Source organism: Tenrec ecaudatus, chromosome 10 (assembly GCF_050624435.1).
Source record: "Tenrec ecaudatus isolate mTenEca1 chromosome 10, mTenEca1.hap1, whole genome shotgun sequence".
NCBI lineage: Eukaryota > Metazoa > Chordata > Mammalia > Afrosoricida > Tenrecidae > Tenrec > Tenrec ecaudatus.
Window position 1 is genome coordinate 33086945 of NC_134539.1, and position 19762 is coordinate 33106706.

The 19762-nt window shown below is 54.3% G+C and overlaps 3 protein-coding genes across 3 annotated transcripts; all 3 read right to left on the reverse strand.

Annotated features, from left to right (window-relative positions):
* Positions 1–114: 114 nt before the first annotated feature.
* On the reverse strand, positions 115–2390 carry SPAG8 (sperm associated antigen 8). The gene is made up of 7 exons (XM_075559497.1): positions 2353–2390; positions 1407–2262; positions 1114–1288; positions 837–882; positions 638–752; positions 498–560; positions 115–389 (listed from the first exon to the last, which is right to left on the reverse strand). Exons 1-7 carry the CDS (start codon positions 2388–2390, stop codon positions 195–197), a joined length of 1488 nt encoding a protein of 495 aa, XP_075415612.1. The 3' UTR covers positions 115–194.
* A 1136-nt stretch (positions 2391–3526) lies between these two features.
* Positions 3527–6066, reverse strand: HINT2 (histidine triad nucleotide binding protein 2). The gene is made up of 5 exons (XM_075558965.1): positions 5932–6066; positions 4405–4545; positions 4151–4255; positions 3975–4047; positions 3527–3717 (listed from the first exon to the last, which is right to left on the reverse strand). Exons 1-5 carry the CDS (start codon positions 6010–6012, stop codon positions 3626–3628), a joined length of 492 nt encoding a protein of 163 aa, XP_075415080.1. The 5' UTR covers positions 6013–6066; the 3' UTR covers positions 3527–3625.
* A 3777-nt stretch (positions 6067–9843) lies between these two features.
* Positions 9844–19177, reverse strand: FAM221B (family with sequence similarity 221 member B). The gene is made up of 7 exons (XM_075559498.1): positions 19041–19177; positions 16853–17588; positions 16525–16665; positions 11033–11143; positions 10655–10852; positions 10198–10487; positions 9844–9912 (listed from the first exon to the last, which is right to left on the reverse strand). Exons 2-7 carry the CDS (start codon positions 17586–17588, stop codon positions 9844–9846), a joined length of 1545 nt encoding a protein of 514 aa, XP_075415613.1. The 5' UTR covers positions 19041–19177.
* Positions 19178–19762: the final 585 nt, after the last annotated feature.

A 19762-nucleotide genomic window follows, 5' to 3' on the forward strand; every position in this document is an offset into this window, starting at 1 on the left:
TGGAGTTGAGGGGACCCCAAGGGAAGGAGGTCGTGGGGAATGGAGAGTAAGTGACAGAATCACTGGGCTCGCAGTCTCAGGGTGAAGTAGAATTTTTTATGTAATGTGCCTTCCCAAATAACAGAATCCGCTCCCTTGCCCCCTTGCCATTCTGGACAGCCTTCACACTCTACATGTACACCCCAGCCCGGTCCTTAGGTGGGAGGAGTTCTCCCATCTCTACCACACGGTCCTCCACCCTGGCAAGCCAGGGAAGACATTTCTACCCACTGGTGGGGGTAATTCTCTGTTTCATAGGGCAAAGGCTGCCCTAGAGACAAGGGCACCGGCGTGGTGAAGCTGCAGTTCCGCCGGAATGGTGTGTCCAGTGTCCTGATAGTACTGACGCCCTGGAGGAGTGCCCAAATGAGGACAGAGCCCCGCCCCTAGGGCAAACCAGGACAGCCCCTCTTTCCTCGTCCATCCCCTTCCCCAACACTGAGTCTCCCTTCACACACCGGTAGCTGCGATGCCCTCTGTAGCCAGAAAGTTTCAGGCTGCTCCTGACGGTAGTCGTGGGGCTGGGAGGGAGACACTGAGTAGTAACTCTGAGCTCACCATCCCCCGGGCATGGGCGGCGGGCAGCACGGGCTCTCACCTTGGTAGGGGCAGGAGGCCCTGCTGGCAGCAGCTCCGTCCGGTAGTCATGGTGTGTCACAGACTCGGCTTCCAAGAGCATCCTGGGGGGTTCCTGCTGCGCCTGTACCTCTTTACTATCCACCCCTGCAGAGTGTCAAGGCCACCTTCTCCCAGTGTGGGTCCTTTCCTCCCCTTCTCAACTCCCCCCTGCCTCTTACCAGATCTGCTGGTGCAGGGTCATCTCTAGCAGGGCTTCCCTCTTCCCTGTGGAAGGGCAGGGGAGGGGGGTTAGAGAGAATAGGAAGTCTGCGTGTGAGCAGGTTGAGTAGAAACGCGTTTGAGATAAGGAATGAAAATCCTATGGGTTAGTTCCCCCACCCAGCTTCTTTTCTATATCCATTGCACTAGCCACGGTCCCACTGGAAATCCTTGCCTCTCTCTCTTTTTTTTTTTTCCCCTAATGGATTCATTCTGGCTGTCCCTCAGGCTTCCCACCTCGAAGTGGCCGCTGCGGCTTTGCTGGTAGTTGGTAGGAGTCTTTCTGGGTGGTGCTGGAAGGCACAGGGGACTGTAGCTGCAGGGTCAGCAGTCCCCGGTGTCCGTGTCGGAAGAAGAAACTCTCAGAGCCATCCGGAATATTTGGGACTTGATCCAGGTGGTTGGTGGCTCTCTGTGGGTCCCAAGTTGAGTGGCCATGAGGTCCCTTTGGGTATGAAGGACTCCCACCACACCCCTGAGTAAACTGACGGTAACCTTCAAGAAAAAGGGGCATGCCCAAACCTTAATACCTCTTCCTCCCAGTTGTGAAGGAGACAATGGCCCCGTATCAATGCTTCGGAGAGCCTATTAGATTTCTCTTCAACCTTTGAGGGCAACCCTTGGGCACAAGGTTCTGGGACTGGCAAAAACTCCCAACCTGGCTGCTTGGAAGGCTCCGGGAACCCTTGCTGATGCCAGGAGTTGTACTTAGGGACCAGATTTGATCTAAGGTACCCAAGCTTAGGGCTGAGGCCAAGGTCAGTGCTAGTGCCAGTGCCCACACCAACACCAAGGCCAAGACGAGGGCCAAGACCAGGACCAGGACTAGGACCAGGTCCAGGATCAGGACCAGGGTCAGGGCCAGGACCAGGGCCAGGGCCAGGCTTAGAACCAGAGTCAGGGCCAGATCCAGCGCCAGAGGCGTCCTGGCCAGAGCCCCGCTTAGGACTAGAACTAGAGCCGTCCTGGCCAGAGCCCCGCTTAGGACTAGAACTAGACTCCAGAATAGGCCCAGAGCTAGAATCATGCATAAGGCAGGAGCGAGAGCTGTCAGTTGTAGTACGGGGGTCCCGCTCAACACAAGAAATATAGGTGGGTTCAAAGCCCGGGTTCTCGGGGCTTATCTTATGGGTAAAACCCGTTTCGGCACAGGGGGCCCCAAGGAGATCGAGGTCAGAGGAGGGGACCGTGAGAGCAATCTCAGAGCAGGGGCCCTTTGCAGATAATGCAATTGCTTTGGCAGTGGAAGCGGCTACAGCGGCTGCTGCAGCGGATGCAGCGGATGCAGCCGAAACAGCTGCTGCGCTTGCGGCTGCCAGGGCAGAACTAGGGCAGCCATCTGAAGTGGACACTAGTCCTTCGGAGCTGGGCTGGACGTCTAGAGACCTGAAAGAGAGCAAGCCGCCAGTCTTGTCAAAAAAAACAGCCGGGGACGGCAGCTTCTCTGACCCCGGCGGCCCCGGCGGCCCGTCTCACCGCGAGTCCGATTCCTCCAGACCCTCCTGACTCGCCATCTTCGCACCACAGCGACCGGTTGCCGTGGATACGCAACTCTCCCGGAGAAGGCGGCGCAGAACGGGAGGTGAGCGGACGTGTGGGCGGAGCCAGTCGTCTGCGGGGCGGAAGTCTCCCGTCAGATGGCGTCCGGGTTGTCCGTGCGCTGGCCTCTGCCGACTCCGTTCCGCCGCAGACCCGCGTTTGGGGTTCCGCTGGCCCACGGGCCCGCCTTCTCAGCGGACTCAGTCCTGGTATGGTGCAATGGAGGCTCGGGGTGTTTCTCGAGATGAGGACAAGCAGGAAGCGGTGGCATCAAAGGCTAGCGCCTTTTCGGTGTGTTTGCGGAGGGGGAACAGTAGCTTCCCCTTAGCTCACTCTCAAAACTGCGTGTGCTTTTTAAACAACACGTGGCGAATATACATGTGGTGATCAGTTAGAAAAAAAGGGAACCTATTTTAGGGTACGAAAGAGATACTGGTCTCAAATATAATTTGAAGTCTCTCCATCCTTGGTTAGTGAGCAGAAAGAATTCCATGGAGGCTTCAGCTATCCAGGGACTCTGATAATGGGCTTGGCCAAGCTCAGTGTCATCCATAGCCCTCTGCAAAAGGGTACTAAGAATTTAGACTCTGGCACACATCCAAGAGGGCTTCACAAAGTTCATGGAACTACTGAATCGAAAATGAAAAATTTTCACATTTTTGAAGTCCCCTTGTATGGTAGCAGGGTTTTCTTTGTGGTAGCAGGGTTCATTGTGACTATTTCTCCAGTACCGTGAGTCACAATCCGAATCGACTCTGCCGAATGAGTGAGTCTCCTCTGATAAAAGGTACAGGATCCTCACATTGACAGCTGTCCTTCCACCCCCACCCCAAAATGGCTTTTGAATAAGGGCCGGGGCTGGGCAAGCCTCATACTTGCCATTCAATTGTGTCCTACTCATTTCTACTACTTTTCTAGAAGTCTGACTCTAAAGAGTGCTTCTAGTCACGAGGACTTACAGATTTGTAGGTAGCTACCCCTTTATTCACAAGAGGGGCCTCCTCAGTGTTTCTCATTCAGGCCACAGTCAAGGGGCAATCATACCTCTGGATCAAACCCCTGCCCCCACCCCCCACTATGGTAATGTCTTTATATACTGAAGACACGGCTCCAAAGTTATAGAGAGGTTTATTGACAACCCAGTGTCCTTTCCCCATTCCTCCCCATCCAAGAATCCAGCTAGGAGCTGTCCATCAGTTTACTGGATGGTTCAGCCTGGAGGCCATAGGAGCTGTCGACCACCAAGTACGTGGATGTGCAGGTGATACACAGATTGTGCGCCCAGCTTCCCATCATTGATCACTGAAAGAAGCATGTCAAACACCGAAGGTTCTAGTAAGGTGCAACCCAAACCCACAGCAAATCCACAGGACAGAGCAGAACTGCTCCTGCAGGTTTCTGAGACTGTCAATCTTTGTGGGCGCAGACGGCTTCATTTTTCTTCTGAGGAGGGGCTGGTGGGTTGGACCCACTGACCACAGCGCCACCAGGGCACCTTATATCAAGGAGGAGGTATGAGAACTCACAAGGGAGGGGCTCTCGGGCCAAGAGTTACTCACCAAGTCGGTATCCATCTGCCAGACCCTCAGTCTTTGCTACCTTCTTGGCCACGAGGAGGAGGTGACCTAGAAGCTACAGGAAGAAGAAAGGGGGCCCGATAGTGTCATTCACAAGGAGAAAAGCCTTTAGCTGGTCCAGGGCTCCTCCAGTGAAACCCTGGCCTTGTTCTTCCCACCTGCTGATCCTCCTCTTCAGCTTGACTGATCCGAGGAATGGGCTTCTTTGGAATGACCAGGAAGTGCACAGGTGCCTGAGGGGCCACATCACGGAAGACAAGACACTAGAAGTCGGAGGAAAGGCATGGTATAGGCGGTGCCAGGCCAGAAGTCACTAGGTAACTGAAATAGGCAGGACTGTATCTTTGAGGAGTTATCTATGACGTTCTTGGGAGTGGGGTTGGGGAGGGGATGGGTCCTCAGGGTAGCCCACCTGATGGTCCTCAAATAGAATGTCAGCCGGGAGGCTGCGGTCCAGGATCCGGGAGAAGATGGTTGGGGCTGCTCCCCCAGGAGCTGCCTGCTGGGCCCTGGTCACTTCATTTTCATTAGTCACACCCGAAGCTCCTCGGACCTGTGGGTGGGGCAGATACAGCCAAAGAGGGAGTTGGCAATACCTTTACTATGGACCCAGGGCCAGCAGAAGCTGAGCTCTGTCAGCCACTAAATTCACAGGTAAGTGAATAGATCAGGGATTCTCACCCAAGGGGAAAATTCCTGAATCTCGGAGCATCAGCAGTAGTTGGGAGGGCAGATGGTGGTAAGCCTGGTTAGGGAGCAGGCATTACAAGGAAGGATTCAGCAGAGCAAATGTTTCCTTCTCCTGTCTAGGGAACTCTGGCACTGGGGGGCTGAGCAGCAGGGAGTGGAATCCTGACGAGATTTTTAGAGCAGTGGTTCTCAACCTGTGGGTCGCGACCCCTTCGAGGGGGGGTTGTCTAACGCCCCTTTCACAGGGGTCGCCCAATTCATAACAGTAGTAAAATGACAGTGATGAAGTAGCAACGAAAATAATTTTATGGTTGGGGGGGGGGTCACCACAACCTGAGGAACTGTATGAAAGGGCAGCGGCATGAGGAAGGTTGAGAATCCCTGTCCTAGAGCGGTACCACTCATGGAAAGAGAAACCTAGAGGGATCAACGAGTGGCAAATGACAGTTGCCCAAAATCTGAATAGAATAGATGAGCGGGCTTAAAGATCCGAAAAGACTAAGTGGAAATCCGTCAGTGGAAATCTTCACCAAATGAGAGAAACCGCAAGAGTCCCAGGTGGTCTTGAGAAGGGCTGGCAAGCCGTCCTGGATGTTTGAAGAGAAGGGGGGTGGGGTGTCCCTTGGATCAGTGGGTGGGTGGAGACCAACTAAGTGAACTGTCTGCCCAGGTTCAGGGACAGGAAATTCCAGCTGCCCAGCAATCCCAGAGCCTCAATCCATGGAAACACTTGGCGAAGAGGGTCCATTGGACTTCTCAGCTCTGGTGGCGTAGTGGTTACACAGGGGGCTGTGAACTGCATGACAGCAGTTCAAAACTACCAGCCACTTCACGAGAGGCCACGGGCTTTCTACTCCAGGTGGAGTTACAGACTGGGGGTGGGGTGGGGGGGCAGTTCTGTCATGCCTTACAGGGTCGCTGTGAGTTGGCATCGACTCGATGGCCATGAGTTTGCTTTCTGGTTTTGAGACTCCGGACTCGCTCAGGCAAGTGGCTGGGGAAGATCCAGGGCGTGAAAGGCACGGAAGGCTGGTGCACTTCCCGCAGGCGGCACCCCGTCCCTGGACTCCAGGCCCGAGACGGCCGCGGTGCCCGCACAGACCCGGTCGGGATCTTGGTGCCGGGCGTCGGCCTTCTCCACTCCGCGTCTGCAGGGGGAGGCGGCGGAGGCCTCCGGGGCGCGCATAGCGCACACCTGCCGGCCCCGCAGAAGCCAGGGACTCGGGCCACCCACCCCGCGCCTTCTCACCTGCGCGCCCCGCAGCCCCTCGGCCGCCACTGCCCGGAGCGCCGCGCGCAGCCTCGCGGCCAGCACCAGGGCGGCCGCCATCTTCCGCGGGGACGGGGAACCCGGCGGGCCCTCGAGGCCTGTTGGAGGCGGGGCTCCACGCCGGCGGCGGCCGGGGGCGGGGCGTCGCCATTGGCTCCGCCCGCGGCCGGGAGCAGCGGGGCCGCCCCATTGGCCACCAGGTTCCGCCCCGGAGGCGGCCCTGTTCACCCATTGGCTCCGCCGCTTTGGAGGCGGTGTTTCCGTGCCTGGGCGGCTCGGCCGGCCGGAGGTGACTGCGCTCCGGTGACCCTCGGCCCGGGCCGGGGTCGCTGTGCGAGGGCTTTTCTTCCATGGAAGGGTTGAGACGCGGGGGCCTGGGCCCGGAGCCCTAACATCGGCTCATCTAGATGGGGGCTCTTATCCCCCATCCGCGTGATTGGCTCGCGAACAGCTCGGGTCCCGGGGTAAGCGGGGAGGGAGGGGGCTCCCCTCCGTCCCCTGCTGCCGGCTCTAAGGTGGTGTATTCCTTCCCCGAATTGGCCCAGAGGAGGGTGTTGCTCTGAGCTAACTAAGCACGTTTTGGGGCCAGGACACCCAACACCCACATTCGCCGCTGCGCCCTGGGGGTAGAGGCCCTGGGAGTCCGGGGAGGGCAGGACGGCCCCAGGGGAACTGGGAGGAAGGTGGGTCTGAGGGGGTGTCATGTCTAAACATTGTACAAGGGGCGGTTTGAGCTTCGAGGACTTTAATTTCCTGGTCAAAGTGCAGGGTCCCTGCGGGAGCTGGGTACAGGGCTTGGCTGCTGACTCAAAGGTGGGAGGTTGAAGCTGCCAGCTGCTTGAAAGCTCTGCCAGTTGGCTTCCTTAAAGAGTGACGGGCCCTGGACGCCCTCTGGGGTGGTCGACCCTTTCCTAACAGACCGGAGGGCAGTTCTGTTCATATTCTTGTTAGCCCATTTGGCCTGTTTTAGGGCGGTTTTTGCATTCTTAATAATTGCTGTATGTAGGGGAGACTGGGGCAGGTGTTCTGTTTTTGGCTTACTACCAATTAAGCAGAGGAGTGTGTTGAATGTTCTTTACAATTGGGGAAAGCAGAGAAACAGCTCAGTGGCTGGCAGGTTCAGTGAAGTGCATCATGGACATAGGTCAGCAGCATACTTCGTGCCGCCAGAATATGTATTTTTGACAATGCTAATATACTCATACCACAGTTTAACACTGGCATTAAGCACACAGCACAGGTCATTACCACTCTGTAGTGACCCGTTCCATAGAGGTGCACAATCATTATTGGTTACATGAATAATTAACATTTGGTATTTCCCCTTTGTGGTATACATCTATATTTATTCTCTACATGGTCAGTTTTCCTTATTATTACTTAAAAACCCACCACTGTCATGGGATCAATTCTAACTCCTATCCAAGGTTTCCAAGGCTTTCCAAGTCATTATGGGAGCTGACAGCTTCATCTTTCTCCTGCACAGTAGCTGGTGGATTTGAACTGCTGACCTTGTGATCAGCAGCCCAGTGCTTACTGGACAGCATTGCTTCAGCTCCACATTATTTCTTTGTGTGAATATAGAAGCCCCGGTGGCACTGTCGGGTTGAGCTGCGCTGCAAGTTCAGTGGTTCAAACCCGCCAGCCTCTCTGTAGGAGAAAGATGAGGCTTTCTGCTCCCACAAAGATTTACAGCCTCTGAAACCACTGGGAGGTCTCCAAGGAGTTGGAATAGGCTCCATGGCAGTAGGTTTATTTAAACATACTTTATAGTGGATGTATACTATTTCCTCGAATGAGTACCTCATTGTAATTGTTATGTATTACATTGTATCCTCCAAAAATATGTGTCAAATTGGCAAGGTCATGAGTCTCTGATGTAATTAACCTCCATTGTGTGAGCCCATAGGTTGTAAATCCTTACCTCCATGATGTTAATGAGGCAGGAGTAAAGGCGATTATGTTAATGGGCAGGTCACTTCTACATGATTGGGCTGCGTGTTGAGCCAACCCTTTTTGAGCAATGAGAGATTAAACACAGCAGAGATGGGAGGGACTTCAGCACCACCACGAAGGATGAGCCAACCAAAGAGTGGGTCTCCGAAGAGTGGGTCTCCGCGTTGAGACTTTTTTTAGAACTAGGAGAAGGTTGACGCCCAAACACTTGGAGACTGCCAAGGGATGCCATGTCCCTGGAAGTTCAGGGAGACAAGACCTCCCAGCACCCAAGGAGAGAAAGCTGGTGGCCAAGCACCCCGCCACCCACCGCTTGCGATACCTCTGTTGCTGTGGGGCTAACTACCTAGGACAGTACTGATACCTCTCTATTACCTGCATTCCTTTAGGTGAGCGCATGCAGTACTAGCTACCTGTAACCAATGATTCGCTCTGTACTGCAGGAGGTAGAACTCTTTCTGTTACTAGGAGGCCTGGTGGCATGCTGGTTATGAGTTGGGCTGCGACCTGAAACCACCAGTCTGCTCCTCAGAAAGACAGGGCTTTCTACTCCTGTGGAGTTAGTCCGGAAAACCACAGGAGAAGTTGTACCCTGTCCTATAGGGCGCGGCGAGTCAGTGAGTTTGAGTTTTATATTTGAGCTTTGTGTTGTTGGAAAGTTGTTTTTCCCTGAAGAGCAGCCATTTGACCATGCGATTCCCCTCAGGGGTCCTCGCCGCCCAGGCTGTAAGGAAGTGTGTCCCAGACACCCACGGTTTGCGTGGCCTCTCTGGGGCAGCAGGACCCTCTAGAGCCTGCGTGGAGAAGGGCAGAAGATAGAAGGGACTGATGTCTAGGGAGGAGGGGGACCGTCCAGAAGGAGTAGGTGAGTACAGCGCCCTCTAAAACCGGTCATTTCTGTGGGTTCTAGAGGGCAGGAAGCCCAGAGAGGATTCTCCCTGTTTTATAGATTTGAAAACAGAGGCTGAGAGAGGTGCAGCGACTGGCTCAGGGCCTCAGAGCCCATTTAGGTCCAAATATCATCCTTCTCCTAAGAGTCCTCGGTGGATTTCCTAGGCGCGCCCCTGTATTCGCTGACCGTGGGCCCTGGGCCTTTCTCATCCTGAAGTGTCCATGCCCTGCAGATGTCTCCTCCCACCTCTCCCCTGACCCACGGGACAGAAGACTGATGGCATGCTCTTGATGGCCCCTGCTGTCAACCTGCCAGGCAGTCCCCAGCTTCCTCTTGCTCCCCCCTGCACGGCCAGCCTGCTGCCTGCTGCTCTACTCGCCCACCACCACCTTTAACCTAAACATTTTGCCTTTCTGGGCCCCCTCTCCCCCAAACCCTCACCCCTTTCTTTTCTTGCCTTCTAGTCCTGGTTCCTGGCCCCTCACTTCCCGCTTCGACCGCGCCCCCAGTAGTTGACCTGTTTTCTGCTTCCCAGGGATGTGAAAGCCATTGCAAGGAGCTTCTACAGCACCCCGCTCCCCAAAGCCTCCAGCTTTCTTCCTCTGGGTCTTAGGAAGCAGTTTTTCCTGTCCTCAGTGAGTCCCTTCAGCCATGCTCGACTTCATCCTCTCCCCCCTTCTCTGAGATCTTCTTTTATCAGGCAACTCCCCTCTCCCTGTTGCATCCTTCTGGCTCTTTCTCAGTCTATAAAGTCCTTAAAAAAATCCCACACCTCCCTTCAGCTATTGTCTGATTTCTCCTCTAAGCTTCTTGAAGACGTGCCTCCAGATTCGCCGCTGTGCATGTAGTTTCTGTCCCCACTAAAGCCATGGCCTCTGAAGTCCTCCAGGACCTTCTGAGTGCAAGATGTGACGAGTCCTTTTCCATCTTCGTCGGTCCGGATCCCTTGGCCCGTCGGACGTCACTGAGATCTGGAAACCGCCTTGGCCTCCCCAAAGCCACTCTCCCTTCATGCCAGCAGCCCGACTGCTGCCGATGGAGGCTCATGGCTGGATCCAGCCTCCCTCCCACTGTCCCAGGAGGCGCTGATCCCAAGAGCCCAGGGTCGTGGCCTGCCCCAGACAGAGGCAGGAGAGATTCCAGTGGCTTCCCCTTTATTGACGACCTGAACCAGGCTCACAATGGCCTGCTCCAGGGGGTGACATTACGAAAGGGTCAGGTATGAGAGTCAGATCTGGGGGGACGCTGAGGGTTATTTGGGCCAGGAAGCCCAGGGGGCGCGGCTTGGGAGCTGGGCAGGCCAGAGGGCCCCTGCGAGTCCTGGGCTGTGAGGTCAGAGCTGTGTAGGATGACTTCCTGAAGAGCTGGCATCTCTGCAAAGGGCAAGTAGTCTGCACCTGGCGGTGGGAATCGGTGCAGGTATGAGATGTGGAGGAAATGGGGAGCAGGGTGGGGTGGGGTGTGAAGTTGTACTGGGGAGGCCGTTGAGAGTGACAGTGCTTTATGGCGTGGCTTTCATTATAGGTTCTGGAATGGTCACACACCCCCCCCCCCGGCTGCCCCTCACCGTGAGGCCTCCCTCCTCGTCTCCGTGCCTCCTCCGTCTCAAAAAAAGTCTCGTGTTCTTCCCATCGCCGGTCACAGGCTGCGCAGAGGAAATTTGACTCAAAGAACCTGCAGCAACAGCCTGGGACGGGAAGAATAGCGGCAGGAATGACGTGGGTTGGCCACACTCTCGCCCGCCCTCCCCACCAGCCCAGAGCCCCCCTGCCAGCATCCCACCTGGACCCATTTGCAGCCCTGTCCCTCCTGGTGGGTGCCCTCCTCCGAGAGCCCCTTTGCCCTGCAAGGTACCTTGGTGCCTGCAGGGATGTGACCCAGTGGCGAGATGATCTTCATGGCTGTGTTTGCAGCGACATTGGGCCCTCCAGGCCTTGGGGTTGAAGGTGGCCCGTCTAGTGAGCCAGAACTCGCCCACCTCCTCGGGACGCGATGGGATGAAACAGAACATGAGGCAGCGGCACTGGCTCACCCCGCAGGGCACGGATATGCCTGGGGGGTGGAGATGGGGGTAGGGTTGAACCAGCACCTGACAGGGGCCTGCCCAGCTGACCTTTATATGCCAACTGTCCCTCAAACCAACACATGTCCCCTTTCTGCCGCATAAATCCCACGGTATGACAGAGTCCGTCATCCCTCCCTAGCCCGCAGCGCAGGCCAGTTCCCCTCTACCTGAGATGATCCTGTGTTCCTTCAGCAAGTGGCCACAGAAACACCGGGACTCGTCCCCAATCCGGAAACAGTCCCATAGGTAATGCGGACAGCGCCAGCCAATGTAGAGACCTGCGTGTGGAGAGATTGAACGAGAAGGGAGTGTGAGACGGAACCGACGACACCGAGCTTCCCTCAGAGTGTTCTTACCTCTCCCCTTGGGAGTGGGGGGGCTCACCTCTCCCCCCAGGTGTACTCATCTCCACCCCGGGGTCCTCACCTCTACCCCTTAGACTTTTTTCCTCAAGGTTTTCTCATCGCCCCACAGTGTCTTCTGTGCCCTTCCCACCCCTGTCAGAGGCTGAAGCAAGTCTTCAGTTTCACAGCTGGAAGATTATAAATGAAATTTTATGTGAAGATCAACATGCCTCTCACTTGAGTTCTCTATGACTGTGGAGGCCTCGTCTCCTCCCTTCCCCACATCAGAGCCCCCACTCCCTTGGTTTCCTCGGGGGGTCTAAGGTGAGGAGGAGTGGCGGGGTGCAGAGACGGTGGCACGGGTTGGCTCCGAAGAGACTTGGAAAGGAGGAGACCCTTGGGCTGGCCTCGCGGCAGGAGAAGGGCCCCCCTTCACTGCTCAGGTGGTTTCCTTCAGACTTGCTGTGTGCGTGGTGGCTGGCGCTGAAATGGGCCCTCTGTGAGCTTGGGAGGCTGCGCAGGAAGCTCCACAGCCAGGAGAAGGAAGAGGCAGCCCGGTGGGACGGGGAGTGCACACCAAAAGTCCAGCTCGTGAGGCCCAGAAAGGCGGCATGGGGAAAAGAAGCAGGCATGAGCTGGACCGTGGGAACCTCACTCTCGACCGCCCGAGGCCAGAAGACCCAGATGGGGCCCGGCCTCACAATAGACGGTTCTGGATAGAGTGGGCAAAACATGTGGAATACGATTCAGAATCATGAAAAGGGACCAGGTTTACCGATCGGATCGAGCTGGGTTGAACCCCTCAGACGGCAGTCCCTCAGTGCCCTTCAGGCCTAGAAGTTAACGCACATGCGTGGTGCCGTTTTCAGCCAAACAATACGGAGGTCTACATGGCGAACGGTAACACACGCTTCAGAATTAGTAACCACTTGAGATCCAAAGGGCACCCTTCGGCCAAGGGCAAACTCCCGAAGGCGAGAAAGGGCTAGGAAAGGAGGAGGGATGGAGGCCGGCAGTGAGACAAGGCATGCAACACTGCACAATGGCAGGAAGCACATGTGCACAGATTATCGAGTGGAAGACTGACCTGCTCCTTTCCCCACTTCATACTGAGACGTCAAAGACAAAACCAAAAAATCATCTGAGAACAGGTCCCAACCAGCGGCCCCAATCCCCCAGAGCTCATCGGCAGTGGGGGCTGCACCGCCACCTGGCGCCATGGCCGCTCACACCGCAAGTCAGTGTCGGGACATCTCGCTTCCAGCCCACTGGAACGATGCCTCTAGTTAAAGACTTTCATCGCCACTTAAAAGCTCAAGCAACATGTCACCATCGCCATACTGACTGCTCTTGTCTGGGACACTGTTCTTCCCCTGACTGTGCAATGTGGCACAGTGGTGTGTGCCTTTAGTCGGTGAGTGTCTCAAAGGTCTCTCTAGCCATAAGAGCCCTGCTGATGGAGTGGATTATGAGTCGGGCTATTACCTGCAAAGTCAGCAGTTCAAAACCACCAGTCGCTCCACAGGCGCTGAGGAGAAGCCGAGGTTTCTCCTCCAGTAAAGAGTTACAGCCTCAGAAACCCACGGGCCTACCAGAAGTTGGGATCAATTGGATGGCAGTGATTCTTTTTGGACCTAGCTTAGGGCCTTCCACTAAATACCAGCTCAGAGAACACAGACTGCCTGACTGAACTGGTGACTGCGCAGAAACAGGTTCTTAGGAAGGAAGAGCTGCCCAGGACTCTAGGACTCTTTGGAGGCATGATCTTGAAGTTCCGTGAAGGAAGTTGAGAGAGTTAGTCTGGCGCTTGCCGCTTGCCAGGAGCACCACCAGCCATTCTGCACCTAATTGGCCTGCTAGGTTTTATTGTCTTACCCATAGTCCTTCAGGATCTAAAACCTGACCAGGCGTGGCTTTTGATTGTAAACTTTGTCTTGATCCTGCTGATAGCCTGTACTGTCAGTCCCCTAACCACACCATGGAGACTTGGTTAGGATAGCAGAGTCACAATGGAAGTGGGTGGGGGGGGCCAAGGTTCTACTAGCTCAGTGGTTCTCAACCTTCCTAACTTCGCCACCCTTTCATACATTTCCTCATGTGGTGGTGAGCCCCAAACAAGATTATTTTCATTGCGACTTCATCACTGTCATTTTGCTACTGTTATGAATTAGGTGACCCCCTAAGGGGTCCCAACCAAAGGTTGTGAACCGCTGTACTAGAGGGATTCTCTGTCCAGAGCAGGAGGACATACTGGGTTAGCAGCTGCGACTCAGAGGTGATCAGAGCGTGTCCGTACCTCAAGGCTTAGTCGCAGGGGCTGGGGGAGTGTCATGTGCAAGCACTGGACTAGGAGTGTCCAACTCCAAGACGGGAGTTTGACTAAAGAGAATGGTTACTACTCCTCACGCCCTAGTGAAGGTGGCAGTGTCCTCGGAATGACCATTGACACCTGCCCACCGATTCCTGAGTGGCGCCCTCAGTTCTCTGTCCTAATTTCAAATCCCCACCTGGTATGGCTGGCAGGGGAAGTAGCTTATCCAGGACACCATTTTGCCTTTGTAAAACACATTCCCCATGATGATTGAAATGATGATATTTGTATACAACATCCCTTTGCTCTTAGAATGTCTCCATATATTATATGATGTGTCTAGCCCAGCCCTCTCTCCTGAACTCTTTACCCAGATAGTCAACTGTCTGCCCACTAGACTCGTCTACCAGCATGTTCCACGAGCACTTAAAGGTTTTATGACTTCCAACCTGCCCTTGTCCTTTGTCTTCCATTTATCCAACAAACACTTACCAAGCATCTACTCTGTTGTAGGCATTCAACTACTGGCACCACCGCCCCAGTCGTTTCTAAAGCCCTGAGCCCAGCTATCAGTCTAGGCATCCCTCTCTCTCATTTGACACAGTACCTTTATAGCGTTGCTCAATCTACTCTCCACGCCCCCCCCCTTTCACTTCTTACTGGGGTTGTTACCAGGACCTCACAATACCAATGGTCTGCCGGTCTCTGGTTTTGTCTTTCTCTGGTCTACCAGAGTTACTGCCAGAGTGATCTTTCAGAAGCATAAGTGTGTTCATGGTATTCTCCTACTTAAAGCAACCCCCAGTGACCCTCAGAGTATAGTCCCATCTCTTACATTTGTTACAGAAATGCCCACACAAGCCTGCGCACCCAGAGCCGAATTGCACCTGCCCCAGCACTGTGCACAAGGGTTACTTGCTTTGTCGTCTCTCACCTACCTGACTTCTCACCTGGCTGCCTTGGGTATAATTATTTCACAGATTTCAGCCAAAAGACACCTCTTCCAAGATAGATGTCCCAAGCCCCCAAAGCTGGGGCCCCCCTTTTCTCTGCTTGGGCCTCGAGCAACAGTGCTTAAGTTGTAGTTGCCCGTTTGTTATTACTATTGTGGGAAGCACACTAGTTGAGGGATTTTTGTTTTTCAAGCTCACTGTCTCCTGACCCCACAGCTAGCTTCATCCTTGGCACGGTGTGAGCTCAATAAACGTTTGTTGGAGGAATTGAAAGCAAACGTGTAAACTGAATGCTGATGCTTGACATCTCTCTCCACATCCCCTAAATTGTTGTGATGGCGTGCTGACTCTCCAGGGATTCAAGGGTTACAGTATTAGAAGGGAGTTCCAAATATCTCTGTCTATGATTGAGCCACGTTTGAATTGCTGTTGGAAACTGCCTGTTTAAACAGGCAACCGAGAAGGTCATTCAGCAGAGGAAGGGCTGCAGTGGCCTTTGATGTTCTGAGAATGAGAGAACCGAGTAGCCCCTGTGTCTTTAAGGAGAACAAGAGGGGCAGAAGATGCTAGAATAAAGCACACCAACCTGTGTGATCACGAAGGTCGATGGGATCAAGTATCAGGCATCAGAAGACCCAAAACAACCATTTCAATGCGAACGACGGGGGGTCTGAATGGAGACCCAAAGCCCATCTGTAGACAATTGGACATCCCCTCACAGAAAAGGTCACAAGGAAGGAACGAGTCAGCCAGGGTGCAGTATAGAACTGACGAAACACAACATTCCTCTAGTTCTTTAATGCTTCCTCCCCCCACTATCACGATCCCAGTTCTACCCTACAAATCCAGTGAGACCAGAGCATGTACACTGGTACAGATAAGAGCTCTCAACACACAGAATTCAGGACAGATAAACCCCTCAGGACCAATAATGAGATCAGTGATACCATGAGGGTAGGGGAAGGTGAGAGAGAAAGGGAATCAACACTCCCTGACCCCTGCCCCAGGGATAGGAACAACAGAAAAGTGGACAAGGGAGACAGAGCTCACAAGGGTGAGAGGGTGGGGGAGGGAGGGGTAAAAAGAGCTGATACCAGGGATGCAAGTAGAAAGAAAATGTTTTGGAAATGATTATGGCAACATAGGTACAAATGTGCTTGATAAAGTTGATATATGGATTGTTATAAGATCTGTAAGAGCCCCCAATAAAATGATTTATTTTAAAAAGATGCTAAAATAAGCAAGCAAAGCCATCATGGAGAACGAGAAACAGACGTGGTCACCATGACTTTCCCGACCAGGGATAGAGGAGGGAGGGTCCTCTGATGGGAATGGGGGAAAGTCAATTACACGGCAGAAGGATATCGCTCCAGTTAACTAGTTTTTATCTTAGACCCACCTAGGTAGTTCTCTTCAATGGGAAGGGAAGGATGGAACACCAATATAAATAGTGACATGGATTGGGCTTAGTTTAGAAACCCCGGTATCTTCACAGCAGCTCATGGTGGCCCTTTCTCTGAAGGGAGTTTCTATAGATGATGGAATTTGGTATCACAAGTACACGCTTACTGACAGGACGGCATGCACTTACGTAGTTCATCTACAGGCATTCATATGTACAGCATGCTATGAACAGGACTGTCAAGAGTTCTGGTCCCAGGTTGAGACGGAAAACCACAGAGCTAGAAGATCCAGCTTTCCTCTGTGGTGAGGAGACCTGAACCTTTTGGGTACCTGGGACCATGGGCTTGGCACTCATGAATGAGGTCCAGCAGAGGTGCCAAGGGCTTTTGCCCTGTGAGAGCAGTAAGTCTCCTGGAAGCGATGCAGGCTGCGGGGCCATCTCTACTTTGAGAGTCTGTGTAGGTTATCAGGGCCCTAGACCTAGAGCAGGCCCATGCCCTTCTAATAATTTTGAGTTAAATAGCTGTCTCTACCGAGCTTTTTATCAATATCCTTATATTTCACTGGCATCCACCCTGGCATTCTGGGTAGGTGACACTGTTGTTGTGAGATGGCCACAGGCCTGTCACAAAGCTGCCTGGACTCACCTGTCTGGATGGCACTCAGGGCTGCCTGCTTCTCCCAATGGAAAAGGTGATTCACCTGAGCACCAAACTGACCTCTGTGCATTGCCTTAGCCACTTCCACCAGCTCGGCCTGCCTAGCAGGGACTACTGGGCGAACTGTGTATCCTGGGGAGGGGAGGGACTGAGTAATCACGGGGCATCTAGTTTCAAGCCTTCCAGATAAGGGGAGGGGCCATGTTAAAAGAACTGCCCTCCCAGGGCAAGGAAAGGTGATGATGCCAGGGTGGGTGGGGAGTGGGGTGGGAAGGACAGGAGCAATTACGGCTAGCTGGTTTCTTCCCCTTCTTCTTTCCCAGCTGGCATCCAGGCTGCGCAGTGGGCGTAGTGCTATCGCTGACAGCCGCCCCTTCCTTGCCCTTTTCAGCCTCTTCCTTCTGCCCTGCTGCGGAGTCCTTGTGCACCTGGGCTGAGTGGCCTGAAAGGGAGGGCTTCAGAGGCACGTCAGGCGCCTCCAGGGCGGGCATCTTGCTCTGTGGAACCTCACTGGAGGAAGGCTCACTGTGGAGGGCTTCCCCCTGAGCATCATCTTTAGAGGAAGATGCAGAGAGCCGAAAAACAAGGTCCTTAGAGCCGAGAGAGCCCACTGAGGCTCCCGATAGGGAGGTCTTTGAGGGAGTCCCAGAGGGGTCTTGTTTTAACGGGATTTTAGTGGGGTAGACCGCTAATAGGCTCTCAGAGGTGTTGACCTCCAGTGGGGTCTGTGAACTGTTGGCCTCCAACAGAGACCCAGAGGCACTGTGCTCTAAAGGAGTCTCAGAGGTGTGGGTCCCTAAAGGGCTATTGGAACCGGATGGCTCCAGAGGGGACATGGGGCGATGAGGTTCCAGAGGGGACATGGGACTATGAGGTTCCAGAGGGGACATGGGGCTATGAGGCTCCAGAGGGGTCTCAGAGATGGAAGACTCCACGGGAACTTCAGAGGGCTGGGGCTCCTGCAAGTCTTCAGCAGCGGGGTCCTTTGGAGAGGGGTGCTCTTCTGCATCACTGCTGGTATGAGGCTCCTCTGTAACCTCGCCCGCTTCCATCTAGTGGTAGAATAGGGTACAGACTTTATTAGGGTGGAACTGGAGGATTTGCAAGAGAATCCCGGACACTCAGAGGGTTGTGGGATGAAGAGACAGTGTTTAGTGCACCTGAGATACCAGAAGGAAGCAAGAGGAGCTCTGGGTTCAGAGCATGATGTCAGGCGGCCACCCGTGTGTCAGGTTACATGTGATCTGCTGCTGTGGCTTGTAACAGCTCCGATACTTAAAAGCGGAACGGTGGAGGCAGTAGACGGTAGGAACAGGAGGGAGTCTGATATAGCAAGTCCATAGCTCGGAAGTTTGGCGGCCAGCCTGCAGCTCTCCAGGGACTGAGAATACCAAGTCACACTGGGCAAGAGTGGCATGGGCGTTGGCTTCAGAGAGTATGGGAGGAAGCCACGATGTGCCAGGCAGGGCCCGACCCAGTCTGGTTTTGTCTCGGCCCCACACAGCACCCTCCTCTCATGATGTCATCCACGTTCCGGCCTTCAACGGCTTCCAGCAATATGCAGAGGACTCCTCAGTCATATTTCCAGCCAGACCTCTTTAGACCCCTCTACTTTAGACTTCTCTCCTGCTGCCTACTGGACACATCTAATGGGACGTCCCTGAAGGGCATCACAACAGAACTCTGGGAAGTATGCTAGAAGTCTCCTTTGGTTCTGGAACCTTCCTTTTCAAAGAGGCACCCAGAACTGTAGTACCACTCTTCGGAGTATTCCCACAAGCCATTCTGTCCCTTCTCTTGTTTCCAATTCTGTCCACGTCCTCCTAATGTTCTGTCTGGATGGTGAAATACCACCTGCCCTAGCACATAACCCTCCCGTCCATTCTTTTATGTAACTTGCGGTGTTGCTCAGGCTGGTGCTACATGCTGAACTCAGTTGAAAGTGTGACAGAGACACACATGAACCAATAATGCCAATGTGAACGGGTTGGTGTGTTGGGGTAAATTCAGGATGCAGGAGGCATGACCAAAACAGGCTAGTCATCCTTAGGAACCCAACTAAGAACTTAACAAACAAACAAACACAGGCATTCCTTTATTTAAGACCATTCAGTGTCCCCACTCAAATGATTAAGGCCAAATATCGTGGCCTGACATTCGATGCCTGTCATCATTTGCAACATTGCCACACTCTCTATTTGCCTCACTCTTCAGAGATGTGAGATAAATCGCTTCTTAAACTCACCCAAGCCTTTCCCAAAGGGCAATTTGGGAAGGAAAGTAGCGGGGGAGAGGTAGATGATGGGGATGAGGAGGACCGGAGGTTCCACAAGAAACTAGAGGAATCAGGGCGGAGGGCCAGAAAGATGGGAGGAGAGAAGAGGGGGAAGAGGAGGAGGAGGAGGAGGAGGGTGGGGGCAGGCTGAGTAGAGAAGGCAAAGGTTGGACCGGCAAGGCGGGAAGGGCAGGTGTCTGGAGTTGAGGATTTCCGGAGGGAGGCGTACCTCTGGGTTTCGGCCTGGCTACCACTAGTCCTTGGGTCAGGAGCTCCTTTGAGGATGGGAGTGGGGAGTGTTGGTCGGATGGAGGGTGGGTGGGGTTGAGAGTCAGCTGTGGCCGGTCAGTAGAGGCCAGAGGAGAGGGCTTGGATGCGGGTGGGGAAGGGGAGGGAAGGGCAGGGGAGGGGAGGGGAGGGGAGGGAAGGGAAGGGAAGGGAAGGGAAGGGAAAAGAAGGGAGGGCAGGAGGGGAGGTTTCCAGGGAAGGGAGGGGAGGGGATTGAAGGAAGCCTCTGGAACCCAAGGTGGGAGGGGAGAGATTCGTCGCTAGGGCAACCAAAACGCCCAGTAGTCTCCACGGCAACATAAGTCTCGTGAGGGGGATTGCCTTGGGCCTGGAGAGGACCTCGGAAGGAAAGCGTGTATTTAATTTTTTCGAAATCGAAGTGTCTGGGTAAGATCTGCGAGGAGGTGGGCAAGGTGTTTGGGTTCAGCCAGGGCCCCGTGGGACTCCTGTGCGGTCTCTGTAGAGAGGTCACCGTGGGCCCTGCGGCTCTGGGGGGCAGCGGGGCTCTGTGACCCGGTGAGGACCGCGGGACCTCAGGTAGCCGGCGCTGGGGCGGAGTCTGTCTTAGACCCCGCAAGTCCAAGTTGGAAACCAATAAAATAGGGAAGGGGGCGGGTCCTACTGTGAGAGACCAATCGAACCGGCCGGGGGCGGAGCGTCATG

Excerpts from the sequence above, each read along its gene's own strand:
- SPAG8 (XM_075559497.1), bottom strand. The coding sequence starts at position 2,390 with ATGGCGAGTCAGGAGGGTCTGGAGGAATCGGACTCGCG. Across the intron at positions 883-1,113 it reads GCCGCAGCGGCCACTTCGAG|GGAAGAGGGAAGCCCTGCTA; the intron begins GTGGGAAGCCTG and ends GCCCTTCCACAG. Across the intron at positions 561-637 it reads GGCCTCCTGCCCCTACCAAG|CCCCACGACTACCGTCAGGA; the intron begins GTGAGAGCCCGT and ends TCTCCCTCCCAG.
- HINT2 (XM_075558965.1), bottom strand. The coding sequence starts at position 6,012 with ATGGCGGCCGCCCTGGTGCTGGCCGCGAGGCTGCGCGCGGCGCTCCGG. Across the intron at positions 4,048-4,150 it reads CTGAAGAGGAGGATCAGCAG|CTTCTAGGTCACCTCCTCCT; the intron begins GTGGGAAGAACA and ends TTCTTCCTGTAG. Across the intron at positions 3,718-3,974 it reads GGCAGATGGATACCGACTTG|TGATCAATGATGGGAAGCTG; the intron begins GTGAGTAACTCT and ends TGCTTCTTTCAG.
- FAM221B (XM_075559498.1), bottom strand. The coding sequence starts at position 17,588 with ATGGAAGCGGGCGAGGTTACAGAGGAGCCTCATACCAGCAGTGATGCA. Across the intron at positions 11,144-16,524 it reads CCTGAGTGCCATCCAGACAG|GTCTCTACATTGGCTGGCGC; the intron begins GTGAGTCCAGGC and ends CTCCACACGCAG. Across the intron at positions 10,853-11,032 it reads GGAACACAGGATCATCTCAG|GCATATCCGTGCCCTGCGGG; the intron begins GTAGAGGGGAAC and ends TCCACCCCCCAG.